Consider the following 24326-nt stretch of genomic DNA (forward strand, 5'->3'; position numbering starts at 1 on the left):
AGCTACATAACAGACCTCCTATCAGAAACAAGAGTAAGAGCAACCCCAGGGTCAGCCCACCCCACTGTACAGAGACATCAGCCCTCCCCTCGCACAGATTCGGACATCAGCCCCGGCCCCCTCCACAGACCCAGCCTTGGTCTGAGGATGGACCTCAGCATGGAGATGCTTTTCTTTCCTTTTTCCTCCCTCCCCCTCTCTTGTGCTATGCTCCCGTGGTGAAAGGCAAAGGGAATTTTAACAGGCTCCAAGTGGCTCTGATGTGCAGCCACACTGACAGCCACTGGCCTAAGTGACAAGACGGACGAAAACGCAGTAAAGACCAATAAATAGCCAGGACTTGTGATTGGCAGGGAATGAGCAGGAGGCTGAGAAGCTGCAGGGTGCATCTGCAGGAAGTGAGGTCACACTGCAGAGCTTGGCTCCAGGGGTAGAAAGCACAAGGCATAGGCTGTCCTGGGTAGGAGAGCCATGGATGTGCTGGGATGTGCTGGGATGTGCTGGGATGTGTTGGGATGTGCTGGGATGTGTTGGGATGTGCTGGGATGATGTGCTGGGATGTGCTGGGGATGGAGATGCCCGGCTCTGCAGCGCCGCCAAATCCTGCCATGGTGCCTGTCTAGCAGGTGCTCTCAGTCTGTAGCCTGAAATAGTTCTCCTTGTTCCTCTACTCCAAACAACCTCCCCCCAGTGCACACTGCTTGAAAATGCCCCAGCCGTCAGCTCTGTGATCCACCTACTTAGAGAAGAGTCGGTAGAGTGCAGAGGAACAGGGGAATTGTCCCGTAATGGAGACAGTCACACGGACTCAGAGAGTCTGATGCCTGGCTGTGGGAAGCGTCCATCCAGCTCACCAGCCTCCGACTTAGACTACCCAGGACTGCCCCCATCTCCCTTGCATCAGGAAACTGAAGTACATAGGGCACCTGAGCGCCGGTGGGATGCCGCCCCAGTCCAGCTCTTGCCTGTGGAGCTGTGGCGCTCAGGGGAGACCCCATCCTTCAGTTTACAGGATGGACCAGCTCAGGCCCCGCCAGGCAATCAAAGGAATCTGTTACTCATTGCTTCAGCTCCTACTGCGTGAACCCAGTTACCATAGCAACCGAATGTGCTTCTTTATTACTGGATGGAAGGCTTTAATTTTGTATTTAAAGAGTTTGGCCAGATAGTCATGTTGCCATGACTCGGCTGTCGGACCGCAGTGAGGAGCAGACAGACAGACGCCTTGGAATGGCCATAGATCTGTCTTTCTAATTGATGGATCTGGGTCTGGGAAAACCCAGGCTGCACGGCACTGAGAGAAGAGAGGCTGCCCTGGTGCTGTGCTGGATCTTTCCCCGTTCCCAGATGACTCCCGAGGAGAGGCCCTCCGCCGGGCGGTCTCACGGCGGCCTCTACTTCCCCTGCTGACCTTCATCGTCAGGCCTTGCTTGGCTGTGTTGCTCTGTTCCCAACAGACAGCCTTGAACACGCTTGCTGAACATGGGTTATGAGTTTCACATTCGTTACGGCCCGGTGTGGTCCCAGGACAGGAAGAGGGGGAAGCTGAGGCTAGTGACCTTGGAGTCTGGTCCCCTCCACAGCCACCTCCTGTACCTCTCAGAGCAAGCATGCAAGGCCTGCCAGGCTGTCTGGAACTTGATCCTGTAGCATGCAAATGTCACAGGCAGACACTAAAAGCGAGAAGCACTCCCCCACCCCACCCCCCACACACTGTCTACATCACGTGACTCACCTGCTTGCCTTCTATTTGTATCTGGTGAGCCAGAGACTATTTGACTCTCAGGGTTTATTCTTGGAGGCCTCAGGCCCAGGCAGCGTGAGTCTTCTCTTCCTCCTTGGATAAAGCGACTCATGGGAAGGCAGCGGAGAAGGGTGAAGGCCTGTGGTGGGGCCCAGACCTTGGAGGAGGTGGAGGCAGTCTGATGCAGGCAGAAGCAGGTGGGGAAGGAGGCTTTAGTTCATCTAACCTTTGGCCAGCCCTCAACACACAGTGCCGCCATCTTTTCTCCTTTGTGGATGTGGATTTGAGGTTAAACTCATCTTCCCCCAGCTCCCGCCACAGCATGGCGTCTTCCCCTCCCAGGCTCACGGTTCGCTGGCCTTTCTGAGCCGGCCATCCAAGGCAGGATTCAGGGGTCACTCTCCGTTCACGATGTGCGAGTGGATGCCTGTCCTCCGCGGCTCTCTGCCCCAGAGCACCCGCTGAGTTAGGCCACAAGACCTCCGCCCTGGCTCTTCATTAAAGGCCAGCGAGGCTTTCCTGGAAGGCAGCAGCTCCCCGGGGCTCTGGGCAGGATACACGGGGGTGCATGGCAGCAGGTGGCAGTCAGGGAGGGACATGGGGTGTGATGGGCACCTCCACTGCCCCGGCTATCACCTCGGCCGTAGGCAGGCCCCGGTGGCGTGGGACTGTCAAGGCTCCTCTGTTCAGAGAAGACTGAGTTTGCTGAAAGGCGAAAGTGCACTTCCTGAACAGTCATCATGCACCATGGGACCCCAGAGTGGGCCTTCTTCCTTGGGGACAAAGGCTGGGCCTTCCCCACATAATCTCAGCTGAGGACGGGCAAGGCAGATATCCAGGGAATGACTGCTGGAGTGGGTTCTCATGACCTGGCCCCAGGATTCAGAGCTTTGAAGAAGGTTGGTACTGGAAAGAAATGGAGATATAGCTGAACCCAGTCATCGTTGTTTGGAAAGACCAAGATACTAACCTTTGTAAGGCTATAAAACAACAGTCATAGCTAATATGAACCATAGCTAATAGTTACCGCTTTGCTCATAATAGCGAATAGTGTGATAGGCGTTAGGCAGAGTTCACTGCACATCGGCATACCATTGTGCATGGTCATGCAATGGGCCCATGGTAGCCTCTCTGGCTTGCTTGCAACAGATGTCACATCCCCGGATGAGAATGGAGGGGCAGCAAGGTTCAGTAACTCACCCAGGGTTACTGGACTGGTTAGTACTAGGCTCAGGAGCCATGCAACGAATGTTCTATGCATTGCTCAGGAGTGCAGTGTGGACAGCACACACTTCCTGCCCCTTCTGGGTTGGGGTCAGGAACCTGGCCGCCCTGTGAGCTCCATGATTCAGGAAACACCCCTCTTCATCAAGCCACACTTGCTGAGACTCAGAGATGTGGGGGTTTTGTGTTTGTTTTTCTCTTTTAAACACAAAAGCACTCTTAATCCCCCTTAGCACGAAATAACACGCAGAGGCCGGATCCTTCACGCTGGAAGGGAGCTTGGCAGGGCAGAGCAGAAAGAGACTGACCCATTGCTTGCCCCTCGCGCTGTCCTCCTCCAGCAAAGCTCTCTGCTCCTAGGATTTGTGGGCGTTTGTCCACACACCAAACATGAGCACCAAAGGGATGTTTTGCAGTTTATCCCAGCTCTAACACTCTACTGGAAGTTCGCATTCGATGCCACTGGCTACCGGCCTGGTCCTTCAGCTCTGGCCCCACTTCCAAAGCCCACACGGGGCTGACTGACCAGCCGTGAGTTGGGGCTCCTTTGACCTGGGCCCTGGATTTGATTCATCTGCTGGAGCCAGGTGAAACATTTGCACAATTCTTCTTCAGGATGCTTCAGAGAATCCTGTTAGCAACAAGCTGGCATGGGCTCGCAGGGCAGGAGAGTAGGAAGGGCATGGAGCCTCCGGGGCTTCTATGGGTGTGCCGCCTTCCAGGTACCTCCATGTGTTCCGCTATCTAGAAGTCTCCAAACCTTGTCCTTGGGTTTTGCAGAAGCTCATTGTGTGGCACACTCAATGAACTCTTTTGCCACTGATGCCACCCTGGGGAGGGTGGGACTGATAGCCACTCTCTTCCTAGCTCCCATCCCAACTTGGCCAGTGCTCCGCAAGCAATCACAGCATGGTCATTCAGTCACGGCACAGGCATTCGGGAGATTTCGACTGTGCTGGCCATGGGGCTCAGTGACCAACAACACTGTGTGAAGCCCCGGGCTTAAACCCCAGCATTAAATAATATAGACAGGTGTGAACACCTTTAACCCCAGCACTTAGGAGCGGCAGAAGCAAGTAGATCTCTGTGAGTTCAAGGCCAGCCTAGTCCACATAACAAAACTCAGGACTGCCAGAGCTACACAGTGAAATCCTGTCTCAAAACATAACAGCCCCCCCCCACCGCAAAGACTCGTCATTTTTAAAGCTCATTGTGTGTGTGGTATGGGGTGTGTGTGTTTGTATTTGTGGGTGTGTGTATATATGTGTCTATATGCATGTGGTGGTGGTGGTGGTGGTGGTGTGTGTTGCTGGGGATCAAACCCAGTGTCTTGTGTATTATCTGCTGCACCCCAGCCCTTGCCTGAGGTTTTAGTAGCTCATGCCTCAGCCAAGTTGAAGACCAAATGTATTCTTTCTGATTAGAAATCTCAGTATCCAGCTTATCATGCTGTCTTATTCTTGTAATCCCAGCAATGGAAAGGTTGAGGCAGGAGGATTTCTATGAGTTTGAGGCTAGCTGGCTACAGGGTGAGACTTTGTCTCAAACAGACAGACAGACAGGCAGACAGACATGACGGTATCCTAGGAAGCAACTTCCAGAGGAGGAGTGCAAGGTGCAGAGAGCGGGCGTCTTAGCCAAGATGTCAGCTGACCTAGGCAGGTCTCCACTCTCTGTGGGGCACTCACCACAGCTGACGCGCAGCCTGCCCCAGGTGGTCAGGCTAATGGAACCCCATTAGCCTCTCCTGGGACATTCCTGCTCACCTGTCCTGGCCACACTAACACGCTCTCTGCTCCTCCAGCTCTTTGTGATCGACAACGGTGCAGATGACTGGCGGATAGCCATGACCTACGAGCGCATCCTCTACATCAGCCTGGAGATGCTGGTGTGTGCCATCCACCCCATTCCTGGAGAGTACAAGTTCTTCTGGACCGCACGCCTGGCCTTCTCCTATACCCCTTCTCGGGCAGAGGCTGATGTGGACATCATCCTGTCCATCCCCATGTTCCTGCGCCTGTACCTGATCGCCCGAGTCATGCTGCTACACAGCAAACTCTTCACTGATGCCTCATCCCGAAGCATTGGGGCCCTCAACAAGATCAATTTCAACACCAGATTCGTCATGAAGACACTCATGACCATCTGCCCTGGCACGGTGCTGCTGGTGTTCAGCATCTCTCTGTGGATCATCGCCGCCTGGACCGTGCGAGTCTGTGAAAGGTATTCCAGGGGGCCTCTGAACTTGGTACAGGGAAGGGAGGAGGAGCAGGGAGGCCCAGGTCTAAGGTCTGATGGAGGAGGCAGGAATGTTCTCACATACCTCAAAGGAGAAAATATGAATGAGAAGAGGGCAGAGCTGGCTTAGGATGTTGGAACACTGGAGCCCAGGTAAGCTGGAAAAATACACAGAACTGACTTTTGTTCTTTCTTTTAGAGCAATGTGTCAAGGCCTTCTGGTTATTTCTTCACCAGGAGTATTACCAATTTACAAGTTTTTGTTTGCTCTCCTCTTGGAGATTAATGATGCTTGCTGATATTTAAAAAACTCCGAGAAGCCTGTTCATTTTTTGCTTAGTTCAAATTTCCTCATATAATTAGTTGTGGTGATATATTGTGTACCCTAATAAAGCTTGCCTGAAGATCAGAGAACAGAACAAGCCACTAGATTAAACATAGAGGCCAAGGAACGGTGGCACACACCTTTAATCTTAGCACTCGAGGCAGAAGCAGAGATTCAGACGGATCTGGATCTGTGTGAGTTCAAAGCCACCCTGGACTACATGAGATTGACTCAGTCTAGGAGAGAAACAGAGTCAGGCAGTGGTGGCACACACCTTTAATCCCAGTACTGGGAAGCACACACACCTTTAATCCCAGGAAGTGATGGCTGGGCGGAGAAAGATACATAAGGCGTGAAGAGACAGGACCTAAAGGCTTTGGGCAGAAGCATCCCTTTCAGCTAGAGACTCTTCAGGCTGAGGAGTTGGTGAGGTAAGAGGTGGTGGCTGTGGCTTGCTCTGCTTCTCTGATCTTCACACAAGTTTTATTAGGGTACACAATATATCACCACAATTATTTTGCTCACAGATCTTTTTTTTTTTTTTTCAATCACACATCACTACTAATATGTCTCTGCTCAAGGTTCGGTCCACAAATTGTCAGTATCGGCCTCATTGGGGTACTTGTTAGAATACAAGGCCTTAACCCCAGAATTACTGACTCAGCACTGGCCTTCTAGAAGCTTCTCACCTTGACTCATATGCACTTTAAAGTTGGATAATCATGATGCTGGGAAAGATTTTAGGGGCTGGTGATTCAGACCAATGATGGCTGGAAGGAACTGTGGCTTCCCTGAGACCCAGGGCTCTGGAGTGACCAGCCAGTTCTCAGAACAGTCACCCTTGTGGCTCCCCATTAGGACCGATACTACCTCCCTCCTCTACCCCTCAGGCCCTGTTGGAGACACCTGTCTTTCTCAAGCTGACGCTGTATCTCATTCTAATCATATCTCATATTTAGAGTCCAAATCTAGGCAAGGGCTCTGGAGTCTGCCCGAGAAGCTGTAGCTTCCTCATTTTAAAGTAAAAGTCACTTGAAATGGAATAAAGCCGTGCTCCTGGGGGTACTTGAAATGGAATAAAGCCATGCTCCAGGGGTAGAGAGCTTCTCTGTGTGGGAAGGCACGGAGAAAATCCATGCTGCTTACACTGATCCCGGTAGTTGTCCTTGATACATCAGTACTTACGGCTGGCTGTCAGCTCTTCCGTGTGCCCATATCTGAGCAGATATAAAACAGGACAGGGAACTCTAGCAGAGTTGGCTTGAGTAGGCTCACATGGGAGCCATGAAATAAATTTCCCACTGTCTTTGGGGTGTTCAGTCTGTGAGTATGGCTTTCAGATTTCAGACTGAGACATTGTGTTGCCCAGAACATAGTCCTTAGAACGAGAGGGCAGCCTCTGAGAACCAGGCTGCGACTGTCCATTTTGGGGGACTCTGCTAGAGAACCCAAAGCCACACCACTCGGCTCTCTAAAGCTCTACCACAGCTCAGCAGTTAAGCTTCTTCTCCAAGCAGGGATCCATACTAAACATTTCCTCTGGAACCTTCTCTGGCAAATACATTCCCGTGACAGAGAAAGTAGTTCGCTACTTTTGCTCTGTCTGCTTCCAACCCCAAACTCCTCATGAGACTGTTTTGTTGTTTATTTGAGATAGGGTGGTGCAGGCAGGCCTTGAACTTGTGACCCCTCTGTTTCCATATACCCTCCTCCTGCTTCCTCCTGCCGGGATGACAGGTGTGTGCCACCTTGCTGGCTGTCATGTGGGACTCTCTGCTGAGGAATTCCAGTCCCTCTGCCTCCCTGAGCTTCAGTAATGAATGAAGGAGAATGGTGCCTACTGTATGGATTTATTGTTCAAGTCAAGCAAGGCCCCCTTACAAACTGTACCTTGCCATGCGATGGCCGTCAGTTAACGGCATGCATCGCACAATCCCAGGTAACACAGGGACTTGGTGGTTGCCTTTTTTATAACCGGAAGAGACAGACTCCTACCAAATGCCCACTGACCCTGCTTTCCTTTCTAATCTTCAGAAGCCAAGATTTCCAACAGTGGGAACTGAATTTGTATAGCCCTTGGGGGCACTTCAGGTTTTCCATGTTTGGGCCCCTTGTCTGGCATGCATTTCAGACAAACAGACAGCCTGAACATACAACCAGGTACCTACCAGGGAGTTGCATTGCTTATTGAAACTGTCGCAAGTGCGGCAACTCATTTATTCATTTTCAGAAGTCTTTGCATCATAGTTGCTATTTAATACTCTCCAAAGCTCCCAGGTCCAGGTTGGGTTAGTCTGGTTAGACAAGGTTAGCTTGCATCAAGATGGATGAGGCTGGGTTAGCCTGAGTTAGCCCAGGTTAAACAAGAGCAGCCCTTGTCAAGCTAGGTTAACCTGTGCTGCTTCTCTGCAGATGTGGCTCAAGACCCCCAGCTGAAGATCAGGAAACAAAGGGAGGCAGCCCCTGCCGTAGCCTGGCTTTGTGATCACAGCCTTTGGGGTGGGTTAGATGTGTGGTACCGAGCACAGGGACAGTACCCTGGCTCCTGCTTCTCCTCTGCTGCCTCTGTATCCCACGCTCCATGCTATCCCAGCCTAACCCAGACCCGAGGAGCCCTGACTGTCCTCACGTTGGGGTTGGCTGCTGGAAAGTAGCTGGTTTGAGGTCACAGGGCTCCCAAGTGTGCATCCAGAATGCAAGCCTGATTTCCGCCCCAAACTTCACATTTATCTTGTCAACCCAGGCTGGATCCCGCAGGGACAGGAAATTGTGCTCCAGACTGTCCTAGTCATGTCCCCAGCCTGAGCTCTGAGGACCACTGTGGTGACACAAAAAAAATGCCGGACTTGCTGTTTGGTCTTCTCTGATGTCAGTGTCCTTGATCACTCTGCTGTGCCATTTCCAGGGCTGACTTCATGTCCAGTGAAGTCCCCATGTGTGTGCATATGTGTGTACACATGCATGTATGTCTGTGCAACTGTGTGTGTGTGTGTGTACTGGGCGTGCTCATGGGTACGTGTGTGTGGGTGTGCACGTACATTTGTGTGTGCCTGTGTGTGTGTGCATTGGCTATTAGCGTGCACCTGCTCCGCCCTCTGTTGACTGGGGCACTCACTGCCTTCACCTGGCTGTGAAAATGCCATCTCTCAAGGGAGCTGCCTGACTCAGGGTCACACCCCTTACTCAGGGGCGGCAGGAACCCACTGACTGTCAGGGAAGAGTTTACAGAGCCCTTTACCTCCTAGAGCATAACTCTCTAGGGCCATCTAGGGGTCCCTAAGGGATCACCTGGGGCTTCTGTTACCATTGCACCCCGCCTAGCCTGTGCCCTGCTTCCCGTGTTGATCCTGAGAACCTCCCCATCCCCAAATTTCTGTCCCTACATCTCATGATCTTTGACTCTTGCCCAGAGTCTGATCTATAGGGCTGTGAAAGCATGCACAGAACTCAAGTAATCAGGCAGAACTCCCTTACAATGGCCAGCCAGGTTCTTTCAGAGCTGTAGGTGACCCTGTGCTTCCCAAGGTCAAACCATAAGAATGACTGGCTGAGACACTGAGACAGGGGACTGAAGAGTTGGGCCAGAGTGGGAGAGGGATGTGGAAAAGATGGCCTTGATGTCTCGCAGTTTGATCAGATGGTGACTCTGTCACCTTTGGGTTAGAGGGGGTTTAAGTGACTTGTCGAGGGCATTACGCACCATGACGGGTTCTAGAACCTGTTTTGGCTGCTGCCACGCAGACCAGGGTTTGTATATGGCCCAGGTGGCTTCCGTCAGCTGAACTTGTCTCTAGCTGTATGCACACACTTCTGAAGTTGCTATGGAAATCCCTCTTCAGCAAGATGCGTTTTAGAAGTCATTTATCCTATCTGGAGTTGGCTTTTATGGGCCAATAAATGTTTTTACATCTCCTGCCAAGGACAGACAGGCGTTAATAACGGTGCAGAGGGGCCCTGTGCTGGGAGAGCAACACCTGGTTGCCGGGAGGGCGGTGGCAAGCTCAGCTTGTTTTGCCGGGACCCCAGAGAGGCATCGCCCCACTGCCTCTGAGACCTGACAGTTGCAGCACTCAGCATTCTCTAGGATTCTCTTGGCTGCATGCCCTCCTCCCACAGGCCTCCCAGGGCCACCCCAGGAACCTCCTCATTAAACACTGTCAAATGCCAAGCAGCATCAGAAAGGAAACCGTGCAGGCCCCGGGGCCCAGGGCATCAGGCCGGGGAAGTCGGCTTTCCCCGCACACCCTGAGCGACTCTGGCAGCCCACACGTGTGTGTTTGTCTCCTTGGGAGGAGCAGAAAGGCCTCCAACGGCACTGACAAACACGGGCTGCGTCTTGCTTGCAAGTAAACCCTCCCTGTCGTCGTCTTCAATGGCTGGACCCCTCTGGGCTCTTCCGCTCCAAGGCTCCCCAGTCTATATGGCTCCCTGCAGGCTGTCGGCCTCAGGGTCTCAGGCTTGTCAGCAGGTGTTTGATTTTGACTATGTGAATTTGAATTTTTTTCATACATTTTAATGAAGAGTTTGATTCTAGAGATCTGGCCTCTAGAGCCCGAGAGAACCAGGCCGTTCTGGGGTTGAGGTTACAGCTCAGGGCAAATACTTGCCTAGCATGCACGAGGCCCTAAGTTGATCCTCAGAACTGTGAAGGAGGAGGAGGAAGAGAGAGGAGGAGGAGGGAGCAACCTATACTCTTGTTTTCTGTGAGTGACTAGTGAAGCTCTGAGGCAGGGGCAGAAGGGAACAGAGGGCCTGCAGCTTTGACTTGAAGAGAGCAGTGTGGAGCTTGTCTGCAGGATGAAGCTCATTGCATGGAGTCCAGGAAGTCCCGACGCTGAGCTGAGCTGAGAAGAGCCTGAAAGCACGGGGTTCGGGACTGTGGTTGTGAGGAGCCCTTTGGTGGGGTACAGATTCTAGTGTGGACCTGGTGCCAAAATCCCATGGGGGACTGTGTGGAAAATGGTAAGAGCTTCTAGCCATAGCTATTTTATCTAAGATAACCGAAGCTTGTATTTAATATACAAGCATTCAACTTATTATATATACACACACACACATATGTACATATATGCACATACATGCACACATAAAGGAGAGCAGTGTATGCTCAACATTTTTTACTGTTGGAAGTCTGTGATTTTAAATGTTTGTAAAATGGATGGTCGAGGGAGTCAGAGGATGGATTAGAAAGCACAGCACTGGATGAAGCTCTCTGCTGGTCCTGCCTCTAGCTGGAGAAACGAGAAGTTGGTCTTCTGTAAGGCAGGAGTCAGTCAAGGTGGTCCTGCTGCCCAGCCAGGTCCTGCGGGGGCCGGCTGCAGCATCAAGGAGGAGGCAAAGGAGGATGCAAAAGGATGCTAATGATGGGAAACCCGAAGCGCTCTTAGGAGACTGGCTAAGCCTCGCGGTGCAGGAAAAGAACAGACTCTGTGTAAGGAAGACGGCAGAAGAGGAATGGAAACACATCTGGTTCGCATGCTCAGAGTTCCTGAAAGTCAAAATTGCTTTTCTAAAGGGGAAAATCCGCATTTGTGATGCTTTTTTAAAAAGTAGAATATAGAGGGCCAACGTTAAAGCTTTCTCAGAGGGCCAGTGAGAGGGCTGAGTGGATAAGGGTATTTACTGCCTGGTGACCTGAGTTAGTGCCCCAGAACTGATGTGGTGGGATGAGAACCAGATCGCACAGGTGTCCTCTGACCTTCATGGGCGGTGGCACTTGTCCTTCCTCCACAAAAGCAAACAACAAATAAATAGTTTCCAAAGTTGTTTCAGAATCTAGAAGACGCAAGTGAAAGGATGATTAGCCCAGAGATGGAGGCTACCCAACCCAGGTTTGGACAAAAGTATAATCAAAGATATACAGGAAGAAAACTTTTCCAGAATTGTCATGGGTAACAGATACTCAGACGGGGCGAATAAAAAACACTACCTTCTTTCCAATCAGAAGGGCGACAGGAACTACCTCCAGACATTCCTTTTTCTGGAATTGTGTTAAATCATACAATTAGCCACCCTGGAGTCACATGAACAACACAGCTGTGTTTTCCTCAGATCCACTACATTTGAAGAGTCAGTAGCATGTCTTGACAGAGTTTGCAGTCGAGAGACCCACTCTGTCATTTGAATGAAGAACAAAAAAGACTAACAATGAAGATCTTAGTAACAGACTAATGGGAAAGCCAGAGAGGTGGACAGAGCTATACTGTAAAAAATGAAATAAAGACATTTGTGCATGGTTACCAAATTGATTTTAAAGGAAAAGTAGTTTCTACAGGGTAGGTGCATGAAATAAAAACAGTAACTGAACCATAATTAGGGGACTGCAAATTGTTAGAAGTCTAAAATGGATGGGCTTGAGGGGTTTGGTTAAAAACATGTTGAATCCGTCATCTGATGTAGAGAATCTTAATCTCTAACACTTAAACTCAGTAATCAGAAAAATAGAGTTGAAATCATAATTTAAACGTTAAGGTTACCACAAGTAGGATTTAAAAATCCCCATTTTTAAATTTATTTATTTATTTATTTTTATTTTATGTGTGGGTGTTTCACCGCTTGTGTGTCTGTGCAGTGCCCATGGAGGCCAGAAGAGGGCATCAGATTTACTGGAACTGGAGTCACAGACAGTTGTGAGCTGCCTCTTGGGTGCTGAGAATCAAACCTGGTCCTCTGGAAGAGCAGCCAGTGCTCTTAACCACTGAACCACCTCTCTGGCTCCCACAAGTAGGACTTTAAAACCATACGATCAGGATAACAGTAGCATCGCCTATGAGTTGTCCCCCACTCCCTAAATTGGTACCTCACTTGTGTGAGGCCTGGGGTCTGTGACATTCCCATTTCACACAGGATGAAGCTGAGTCACGAGGCGGTTAAGCAACCGCACTTTCCAAATATCGGGTCCCACTGAGCTAAGACAGAAGAAACAAGGACTCAGGACCGGAAAATGTAAGAGCAGAAACGCGAAACCTGATGAGAGAGAGCCGAATCTAAAATTTATAATGATCAACATTAGTTGAGTTTACCTCCTCAATTAAAAGACAATGTCCCTCACTTTGATGAGATTTCAAAGCAAAAGTTGTTTTCATGCTATTTTAAGAAGAGGAAGCTAAAGCAAAGGGACCCAGAAAAAAGTAAGAGTGAAGAGTTATTATGTTAATGCAAAACAGGGCGATGGAGCCAGGCTGACTGCACAGCACAGATTGTTATGTGCTTCAAAGGAACCATTTAATATTCTAGATAAGGGGGGCTGGAGAGATGGCTCATCAATTCAGAGCGCTGGCTGCTCTTCCAGAGGACCAGGGTTCCATTCCCAGTACTCCGGTTCCAAGATCTCTGACTTCCTCTTCTGGCTTTTGCAGGCACCAGACCCACAAGTGGCGCATGGACATGCATGCAAGTCAAACACCAGTACACACGAAACAAAATAAAATAGTACTGATGAAAAAAAGATGAGGTTGAAAATCTGGGGGCTGGAGCGATGGCGTGGTGGTAAAGCTTGTCATGTGAGCTGAGGATCAGGTTGGATCCCCGGAACCCACGTAAAAGCCCGGTGGGTGTGATAGCCCACCTGTAATCTCATCACTCAGGAAGTAGAGACAGGATCTCCCCGGCAAGCTAGCTAGACAGACGAGTCAAAATGGCAAGTTCCAAGTTTACTGAGAGACCCTGCCTCAATATAGAAGGTGGAGATGGATTGAGGAAGACATCCAGCATCAGCTTTGGGCCTCCATATGTACACATGCACCTCCCTACCTCCCCCACGCACACATGCACACAAGCACATGCACACGCACACATACACACACACTCATACATACACACATATAAAAAAATAAGAAAGAAAACCTGAAATACTAAAAGTTTTGATGGAGAACTATGTACTCAGATGAAAAGTACTCTTCACAGTTTTCATTGTTAAAAAGTAAAGGAGGATGGAGAGATGGCTCAGTGGTTAAGAGCACTTACTCTCTTCCAGAATCCTAGATTCAAATCCCAGCACCCATGGCAGCTCACAACCGTCCATAATGCTGACACCCTCCTCTGGCCTCTGTGGACACTGCACACATGTGGTGCGTACACACAGGCAAAACACCGATACGTTTTTAAAAAAATAAATACATATTTTTTTTAAAGTGAAGAAGGAAGCCAGGTATTGTAGCACATGTCAATGTATATTCTTCAGGAGGCTGAGGCAGGAGGATTGCCTTTAGTTTTTGGCCAGGGTTGCATATTGAGTACCAGGGCTATGTACCAAGATCCTGTCTCAAAAGGCCAAGAAAAGGAGATGAAGAAGGAAAAGAAACTATATTAATTAGAAGATGAAACAAACCTTAGATAGAAAGCAGAATAAATTATTTTATTTTATTTTACAATACAATTCAGTTCTACATATCAGCCACGGATTCCCTTTTTCTCCCCCCTCCTGCCCCCCTCCCCTTTCCCCCCAGCCCACCTCCTATTCCCACCTCCTTCAGGGCAAAGCCTCCCCCGAGGACTGAGATCAACCTGGTAGACTCAATCCAGGCAGGTCCAGTCCCCTCCTCCCAGGCTGAGCCAAGCAACCCTGCATAAGCCTCAGGTATCAAACAGCCAACTCATGCAATGAGCACAGGCCCTGGTCCCACTGCCTGGATGCCTCCCAAACAGATCAAGTCAATCAACTGTCTCACCCATTCAGAGGGCCTGATCCAGTTGGGGGCCCCTCAGCCTTTGGTTCATAGTTCATGTGTTTCCATTCGTTTGGCTATTTGTCCCTGTGCTTTATCCAACCTTGGTTTCAACAATTCTCGCTCATATAAACTCTCCTCTTTCTCTCTAATTAGACTCCCGGAGCTCTACCCAGGGCAGAATAAATTTATAATGAAGAAACAGGAACTAATGAATATTAAAAACAGGATTTACAAATCTGAAAGTTACCAAATTTAATCAATTTTTGCTGTATTGGAAAACAAAATTAGAAATTTTAAGGGAAAATAACGAGTGATTCACAGGACATTTTAATCAATAAATGAAAACAGCTTGACTCTTACAAGAGAAGCCAGAGAGGGGACTTTCTCTATGGATACTAAAATGTATTATAAAACAAAGAGTCATTAAGTCCCTTGGGCATTACTCATTACTAAAGAAACCAGTAGCGATAGATCGATGAATCGTAATGGAGAACCCTGAAATACATCCTGGTGTGAAAACCCAATCATGGAGGAAGAAAACCAATTAGGAAGCAATAGATTATTCTATAAACGTTCATGGGGAAATTGGAAGCTTGGATGAAATATCAAATTGGCACGCCACCTCTAACCAGCCGCCAAAATAAATTCCAGGTAGATTAAAGAGTCAGATAGAAGAGAAGAAATATGAACAGGAGCCAGAAATCAAAGTGAATATTTAATCAATCCTGGGGTGAAAAGTAGTGTTAGACCATCTCAGAAGAGAAGAACCATAAAGGGAAGGAGGCGTGTTTGATTTATGTCATAAATACAATTTAAGATTTCTCTCCTTTAAAAAAAAAATAGAAGCCAGGGCTGGAGAGATGGCTCAGTGGTTAAGAGCACTGGCTGCTCTTCCAGAGGACCTGGGTTCAATTCCCAGGACCACATGGTGGCTCACAGCCATTTCTAACTCCAGTTCCAGGGCATCTGATGCCCCCTTTGGCCTCTATAGGCACTAGGCATGTAAGTGGTACACAGACATACATGAGGCAAACTACACCCCACTGTACACACACACACACACACACACACACACACACACACACACACACACAAACATACATAGATAGATAGATAGATAGATAGATAGATAGATAGATAGATAGATCAAAAGTGAAAAAATCCATTTAAAAGCAAATGTTACTCAAGAAAAATATTGGCAACAAATGTGACCAGAGGGAAATATCTCATTGTCCAAAGCAGTCCTGGGAATCGGTCGGTTTACCTCCCCACTGAAGGCAGCCACAACAGAGAATTAGAGGAAGTCACCAAAGTGGAGTATACAGTGTGCCAGTCACTAACCAGAGAGCCATGAGTTTTCTGCAAGGAAAACATCACGGAGCACATCATGAAGCTCTAACTTGGTGCTGCTAAGGTCTTCCTGTTGATGGTGGGGTGAGGCTGTGTCCTACCCTGAAAGGGAGTTAGCACTGTCTTTCTGGAAACAAGCTTGTTGGAAAGCCCTGGCAGGTTTATAGCTTTAACCCTAGAAAGTTCCTTGAATGGAAATAAACTGACATCAGAAGTCTTCAATGTAATGATGTTTATGACATCAAAGAATCAGAAATGAAGTGAACGTCTAGGATTTAACTGCTGACATAAAGAGGCTGGAGAGATGGCTCAGCAGTTAAGAGCACTGGCTCCTTTTCCAGAGGACCTGGGTTTAGTTCCCAGCACCCACCCAGCTGCTGACAACTGTCTGGAACGCCGGTTCAGGGAATCCGATGCCTTCTTCTGGCTTCTCTGGACACCGCATGCACATAGTGTGCTTACATACAGGCAGATGAAACACCCATACAGTTAAAATAAAAACAGAATCTTTTAAAGAGTGTTTAAATAAGGTATAGCACATACTTACAGTGAGTTCAAAGGCAACAATGTTTAAAAGTCAGTCTTTTAATGATTATATTAATGTAGTCTTATGTAAGATCTGGGGAAGGAGCACAGACTAGCCCTGCACAGCACGCCACCATCCGCCTCTTACAGGCGAGCCACATGCACAGAAATGCTGGGGAACACATGTCAATAGCAAGCTCTTTTCTCCATGGGATGTAATAGAACTTTTTTTGTTAGATGTATTGTGTTTTTACTAGACTGTGTCTATGTGTAAGAAATGGGTTTGGGCTCACAAAGTCTTTCAGGAGGGTGTAGATGTGCCAAGGCAGGCAGGCAGGCTGGCACACACACACTCAATAGTGGGCCTGTGTCTGCATCCTTATCCCTAATGCAAAGTGATGCAGTGCTTCACATTGTCTGGTGGACAGATCAACCTGAAGAGCGTGTTGATAAGCAGCATGCCATCTTGAGCACCAGGGGCAACCTTGTGCACATATATTAAATTTCTGGCAAGTGACTGGTTAAAAAAGTGTTTTGTTTTGTTTTTTCTTCCCAGAGCTGAGGACCAAACCCAGGGCCTTGCGCTTGCTAGGCAAGCGCTCTACCACTGAGCTAAATCCCCAACCCCCTAAAAAAGTTTTTTTTTTTAATGATGTTTTGTTTTGTTTAACCCTTTGACAGAAAAGACAGTGCGATTGGTTTACAATTTCCACACTATATACGAATTTTTAACCGAGAGAGGCGGCTGGCTTTGACAATGTTGACAAGCCCCTCATTTCCCCCTCTGCATGAATTCTGGTGTCTTATGGACAGGGCTTGGGAAACAGGGTCTGGTCGGGCTGCGTAGTTTTCATATTTAACTCCTTGAAAGTGCCCTTGAAGTTCCTTCTTGAAGATTCCCCTTCCTGTCTAGCAGCCGATGGCCTTAGAGACAGGCGGGATGGTAAGAGCCTTGTGGGTCCTCTCGCTGGAGCCTCCCTGGGAATGACTGTGTCCTGGGCTTGTGACACCATGGTGTGTGTGTGTGTGTGTATGTGTGTCTCCCAGATGCTGCCTGGTGCCTTGCTTGGTGGGAAGGCCCGGGAATACAGCAAGTTAGGGTGCATTCAAAAATCACAGAAAAAGAGGCAGTGGTCTTGCAAGGAGGGTGGAGAAATGCAAGGCAGGTGATTCTCTGTCCTCTGTCCCCTCACCTGAGCTGTGCGGCCTGGGTGAGAACAGCACCTGCCTGGCCACAGGGGCCCGCTGCGCCCAAATCTCCCCCAAGCCTGGAACAGAGTCTTCTAGGGTGCTGCCACGCCCAGGTTCAGTGGGCTGCCGCCAGGGTGACTTCAACACCGGGCCACTGGTCCCTGGGCCACATCCCTAGCGGAACTAGAGTTCTGATCTCAAGTGCCTGCCTTGTGTCTCCCCCATCCTCACTTTTTTCACAGCTGAGTTTCTCTTTCTGTTATTTCTGATTCACATTTTTTTCTTGTTTTTCCTTTTCCATTCACAGTATGTTTCTGCTTTTTGACACTTAAACAGCAAAACTGTTTATTTGTGGCTATTTTCTTCATATTTTTATTTATGTTAAATGTACATGAATTATAAATTGCATTACAGTTAAGGGATGGCATCTCTTAGCAGAGTCTAGAAATGGAAATCAGAAAGATTTCCTAACAATGGCAACTTTGAGCTTTGGGTACAGGATAGCTCCTGAGGAGTGAGCCTTGTAGGAATGCCCCCCTCCCCAGCCCCTGAGGAGTGAGCCTTGCTGGAGCGGCACCCGCTCCCCGCCCCCCCCCCCCCCCCCCCCCCGTCAGTGTACTGGGAAGCAGTACTGTCCCAACAATTACTACGGTGGCCTGTGGTGCTTAAGCTGGACTCTCTTTAGCAATGACACTTTGCTAAAGAGAAGGGGGTTGCCAGCCCCCCCCCCACCCCCCCGGTAATGATCCCCTGTCACTCTGCTAAGAACGGATCCAGCCACAGTCAAGAGGTTGTTCTTACAGTGAATGCTGAGGACATTCTGTACATTGAGAAGGGCTGGGCTCCCAGCAGAAGGCCGCGTCCAGAGCTTTCCAAGGTGGGGAATCCTTGGATGGTGAGGGAAGGAAGGGGAAGGGATGAGTTCCATGACCAAAATAACCCATGTCCATCTCCCAGCGGATGTTAGTCCAGACACGAAATCTGCCTTCTGCCCACCTTCCCATGTTCAACCCTTGGTTGCTCTGTTTGGTGCTTGAGCCCCGCCCCATGCCCCGCCCCATGCCCCGCCCCTCACCCCAGCTGCAGTGGAGGGAGGGCCACCTCAGCCCCACAGGGACTGAGCACTGTGTTGAGGGCTGACATTCAGTGTTGTGAGGGAGCCATCTGAGTCACAGGGATGCCTGTTACCATCACCAGTGCCTTACTGATGAGCAAGAAAACCTCTCAGAGAACAGGGGAGCCCACGGCAGCAGGCCGAGCAAGGGGCGCAAGTGACTTAGAGGAGCTTTCATCCTAATACACCCCTGTGTCTGGTGAGGAGCGGTGACCGAGTGTCCCCATGCACTGGCATCCCAGGCATCGGGTCTGTGCTCGGACCCTCACATTGCCCTGAACTCTCTCTGCATCTCTATTTTTAACTCTTGTTTTTCTCAGGAGTTTTTTTTTTTTTAATCAGTTTTCGTTTTTGTTTTTGTCTATCATATTAGACTTTTGACTCTGACGAAGAACTTACAATAGCTTAGACAAAATAATAAAGTTTTCTTGGGCAAAAGAAATTGGGAAAAGGGTCAGTCCAAGCAAGATGGGCACCCGACAACATCTGGGACAGAGACTCCTCCCTTGCTGCCCTACTGTGCTGGAGATGTGGCTTCTTCACACAGTTCCAGAAGGCTGCTGGGGCTCCAGCCATCACACCTTCCTTTTAGCCAGCAGAAAAAGAATGTATTTCTGCTTTTTATGAATGCATGCCCCTCCCACTGGTCGTTCCTGGGGCTGGGGAAATGGAGTCTTCATCACTTATGTTCATAGCTCATTCCTAGGTTCACGAAGATGGGCGACTGGGCCACATCTCCAAGGTCAACATCGTTAGTTACCCCATGCCCATGCCCGTGCCTACCCCACCCAAGCTTCCATGAAGGGTTTCAAGCTCTGTGGTTCTTGTCCGTAATTCCCTTCAAATTCACCTTTCTCTGCACCTGCTGGCACCGATCCCTGCTGTTTCCCTGTCTATAGAAGCTTCTAGTTCTGCTACACTTCAGTGTTCCCAACAGAAGATTAATTCATACTCCTTAATTTAGAGTCTTCCAGCTTCCACTGCCCAAGCCCAGTAACCCAGGATAAGCCAGCTGAGTCCTTGCGGTGAGTGACAGCAATAACCCTCACGTCTCCTCATGGGAGCTTTATTGCTCACAGTGAAAATCACAGCCCTGGAGAGAGGCAGCCTGGGCCCAAGCTGCCAGGGTGGTACCGACACCCATGAGGTCCCGGAGGCAGAGGCAGGAGGTTGTGGGTTCCAGCCAGCCTGGACTGTGTAATAAGACCCTGTCTTTAAAAACAGAAGAAACAGGAAAGGGCCACTGAGATGGCTCAGTGGGAAAGGGGGCTTGCTGTCAAGCCTGACCACCTGCCTGGCAGAGGGTAAAAAGCTGGAAACGGGGGCTGGGGAGATGGCTCAGCCGTTAAAGGCTAGGCTCACAACCAAAAATATGAAAAAGCTGGAAATGGAGTCCAGTGAGTTGTCTTCTAACCAGCATCCTTCAAACGTGCTGTGACTGTACACATATGCACGAACACACACACACACACACACACGCACGCACGCACGCACGCACGCACACACACGCGCACATGTATGTGTGTGAACACACATATACACACGCACATGCACGCACACGCACATGCACTCACACACACACACATTCAGGAGAGGGCAGGAAGGGGAGGAAATAGAAAGGAGAAAGAGAAAAGAAGAGACCGGAACAGAGAGAGACAATGAGAAAAGGAAAGGAGGGGGAAGTGGGAGGGAAGAGAGCTAGCCTGGGCTCATTGTGTCAGGGACCCACGGTGACCCTCAGTTCAGTGCCCAGGACTGTGGTTGGCTCTTGACCAGCCCCTGGGCCTTCTGGTGTTCTGGTCTGCAGGAACGGGGTTGAGCTTACTCCCTAGGTGGTTCCAGAAACCAGCAGAGCCCAAAGCAGCCCATGCTTCTCTGCCTCTCCTGACCCAGGGGGCGAGGGGCAAGATGGGAAGAGAGGGATCCCATCTGTGCAGGAGGGTGTGGGGACTCCCTGAGGGGAGGCCTGAGACCTGGGGCCGTTGGCTGCCTGCTGCCCGCGGCAGGGCTGGGTTGTGCTGGGGACTGGAGAGCGAGCAGGGGAGAGAGCATACTGTGAGGAATGAATTAGGTTTGTCTTGCAGTTTGAGCCAACTGCTTATTTTATGATTTCTTGAGGGCATGCTGTCTGGTGTCTCAAAAAAAATTATGATTGGTGTGATTTAAAAAAACAACAACAACAATAGTGATTTTCAGAGGAGACCCACTTCCCATACGGGAGCGCAGATGGAAATGGCCCACTGTTCTCTGGGGAGGGGGTGGGGACTGTGATTGGATAGACTTTTTCTGAGACAATGCAAACCAAAACCAGCACCTATGTTGCCAAAATGACAGAGTTAAATGAATGCTATGGCTGACTGGTTAGTAGCTTTTAATTATTACTTTGTCAAATGTAACAGACATGGTTCTCCTTAGCGGCATTCTTAATGTGTTTTGCTCTTGTTTACAATTTATATTAGGATTTTATGTAGGGAATAGACCTATCGTGAAGCTGTCCATTATTTCAGAAATTAGACTATGGTCTCCTGTGACTGTCAGCCTGTCACTGTGGGACCCGCTTATCAAAGTACTCTACAGAGAGGGTGCTGGGACCTGGAAGTCTGAGGAGGAGAAGGGGCCGATGCTCCCTGGTGCTGGCTGCAGACTCTGCTCTACCCTAACTTCTCACAGTGGTCGAATGGTTACTTCAGGTCACCCCCACTTCTCTGATGGAAGAGTTGGGGCCCTCCCATTGTGGTTGAAGTCCTATGCCATTGCCTCTGGTGGCTGTCCGCGGGTCACCTCACAGGGGCTGCCAGACATGGCTCCAGAACAGACGAGGGGTGCCGTCCTGTCTCCCGGCCCTCCTGTTTCCTTTGTCATTTCCCAGTACTCTGTGAAGGGGGCTGGGCAGAGTCGCCCTCCCACTTTAGAGATGTGGAGGCTTGGGGAGGTGTATAAGGCAGGTCGGACTTGGCTTGGGTCCCCTGGCAGCCAGGTGTGGTATCCTGTGTGTTGCTCCGGCCCAGACTCTCAGAGCCCTGGGTACCTAGGCCAACAAGCAAATAGATGTCAGGTGTGGGTGATGACTGAGGCCATCTATGCTTTGGAATATAATTCTGAATCTGTGAAAGCCTGTGGAGAATCAGGCCATTGCTCAAAGGGTGTTTAATAAAAATCACTAGTCAGCCATCACCATCATCTTCCTTAATGACACCTCATCCCCAGTTGGAGAGACAGGACAGAAACAAAGCAGAGGAGACTTTGCAGGGAGCTACCACCCAGCTGGCTTCTGGCTAGGCTTCCTCCATCTGCCTGGCTCGCACACCTGTCAGCCTCACTGCCTTCGCCCTGGGGTTCCCCAGCTCCAGCATCCCCCTCCCTGTGCATCTCCTTTGTTCCCTGCCTCTCTGCTCTCATCTGAGGGTTCCCAGTCCTAGGAGGTGTCAGAGGTGGGCTGTAGTTTTCAGGCAACATTTTTGTTGCCTAGCAACATGTCACAAGCACCTTCTTCTGAGAGGCTGCTTCCTCTAAAACTGCTGGGGCCAGGGACACTGGGACCAAGGAATCCTGAGGCCTCCCTGGGGTGAGGGAGGGATGAAGAGGAGGGAAAGGAGGGGGATAGACAGACAGACAGACAGACAGACAGACAGACAGACTTGCATAACTCTGAGGGTAGTCATTCCTACTCTTCAGTGGTTTTGTGGCCAGAGTCCTCTCTACTGTCCTGTCATGGATCCCAGATGATGGTCAGTGTCCAAGTCCTGGCTTGGGAGCCATTAGAGGAAGTCATTTACTGGAGGCAAGACCAGCCTGAGGGTCCCCACCTGACCTGGCTCCTGGCATTGTCTTGTTTCCTGAGATGCCATAGGCCTCCTGGCTTCTGCCTGTGTAGCCATCCCAGCTCCAGGTGCTCTGGGAGTGGAAAGGAAGATAGAGAAGGAGGCAGAGTGTGATTTAAACACGAAACAGGGACCAGGGAGGTGGCTCAGTGGGTAAAGGCACCTGCCACCAAGCCACTAAGCCTGAGTGTGATCATGCGCTGATTCGAGACAAGGCTTCCATGAATCTGTCTTCTCAAAGATGGCCTTGAAGAGCCAAGGGTACTGCAGATGGTCACTCACTGCCCGGCCTGATCTGCCCTGCCGGTGTGGGCTGCTGAGTGAAGGCAGACAGTGCTCCAAGGTCACAGCCACAGACCTGCCCTTCATCTAGATGAGGACACGAGGCCCCTAGTGATAGGTACACCATGAGGGACAGATTTCACACCTTCCCTCTTGGCCCTGCAGCTGACAGAAATCTCCGTGGTTCATCTCGTCTTTGTCTTGCCCCTCATTTTCCTCCAGCAAGCCCCTCTCAGTTCGAGAGACAGGAAAAGGGAATTCTAATGCTGGCAGCTTTCACCCCACATGGTTAAGAGGCCCAAGGTGGTGGCCTGAGCTCCAGCAAGGAACGCTGTGTCCAGAGGCTGCTCTTATGGGTCATGGGGCATGCCGTCTTTGAGGACTTGAAAGTCTATCCAGCAAGAAAACTCCTCTTGAGGGGAAAAGTTGAGTGCCATGGGCTGTCTCTATCCTTTTCTTCGCAAGTACTTAGCTTCATGTTTGAGTTGTGTTCCAGAACCTTCCAGTTAATCATGCCAACTAAAGTTTCAGGGACTTGGCAGTGTGGAGAGTGGACTGGAGCTAGCTCCTAAGAACCTGCTACCTGCTACACTTGGCCATCCTTTTCTTGGAAACATGTGATGCCCAGGCCTGTGGAAACATTTTAGAAGGAGATACTGTGGTCAGGGAGCCCGATGCCTCGTCCTTAGATGAGGACAAAGGCGAGCTCTGTCCTTGGCCTGGCCTGCAGTCCTTGGCTCTGCAATGACCCTTTTCTCCATGGCTTTCTAATGGCTGCGAACTCAGCCAGCTGGAATCCTCCCATCTCCCCTGGCTTCCAGGTTCCTCCTCAGCACCCACTGTTCCATGGCAGGGGAGGTTTCCCACCCAAAGCTCTCACGCCTCTCCCTTAGGTAAATGAGCAAGGAAACTCTTTTCAGGGCATCCCTCCTTCTGTTCCTATTTGTTCTTGGCCACAGAGTGATCCCCACCTCCCTCCCACACTAACCCTGTCTAGGTGAGAAATTTGCTTGCCCGGCTGCCTGCTTTTCATTCTCTGAGGAGAAAACCCCCTTCTTTCCTTTAGGGCTCCATCCAGGACCAGGATCTCTGCAGTAGTCCCTTCCAGGGGGTGCCATTGAAGCCTTTGTGAATGTCCTTTCCTGGGACTGTACATAACCTACAAGGCTGAACAGGGCAACCCTAGCTCTTAATTACAAGAGCCCTTTTCATAGAGATCCTGGCTCAGAAGCCAGAAGGGGGGAAGGCCCCAGCAACCTCTTCACCCAGCTTCCCTGGGCCTTTGTTTTCTTGGAGGCATCATATGGCCAAGCACAGGGCTGTGAGCTCAAGCAAATGCAAGCTTACACCCAGTACAACCACTCAGCCGAGGCTTTATTCATTTACTTTTTTGGGAGGTGGTGAAGATTGAATTTGGAGCCTTCCATGTGCTAGGCAAGTGCTCTGCCTCTGAGGTTTATCTCCAATCCTAGGTGTTTGTTGTTGTTCTGTATTTTAGACCAAGTCTTGCTATGTAGCTCAAGCTGGCCTTGAACTTACTATGCAACTCAGACTATCTTCAAACTCCTGATCCTCTGGCCTCAGCTTCCTGGGTGTTGGGATTATAGGCATGCACCTCCACCTCAAGCAAGTGCTTTATTGTGTACACATCCCCTAACTGAGTGGAGCTGAGTCTCCAGTCAGGAAACAAGAAATGGTGAGTATTCACCTCATCGATCAGAGAGTGTGAACAGTTTGGGCACACTCGGCTCCGAGCTGGGACTTGATAAATGGTAACAGTGGTAGTTCTTTCCTGGAGTAAAGCTACCATCCAGCCCTACCTACCTCATGCAGATAGTTCCAG

The 24326-nt window shown here is 49.9% G+C and overlaps 1 protein-coding gene across 2 annotated transcripts in view; it reads left to right on the forward strand.

The window, feature by feature from the left end:
- The window catches only part of Kcnn3 (potassium calcium-activated channel subfamily N member 3), a 148671-nt gene that overhangs the window by 83595 nt on the left and 40750 nt on the right, over positions 1-24326 (forward strand). For both annotated transcript variants that reach the window (XM_028890892.2, XM_037206803.1), the window contains one exon: positions 4773-5191. In XM_028890892.2, the coding sequence (XP_028746725.1) occupies positions 4773-5191 (419 nt within the window). The remainder of the gene's footprint in view (positions 1-4772; positions 5192-24326) is intronic.

Source organism: Peromyscus leucopus, chromosome 6 (assembly GCF_004664715.2).
Source record: "Peromyscus leucopus breed LL Stock chromosome 6, UCI_PerLeu_2.1, whole genome shotgun sequence".
NCBI lineage: Eukaryota > Metazoa > Chordata > Mammalia > Rodentia > Cricetidae > Peromyscus > Peromyscus leucopus.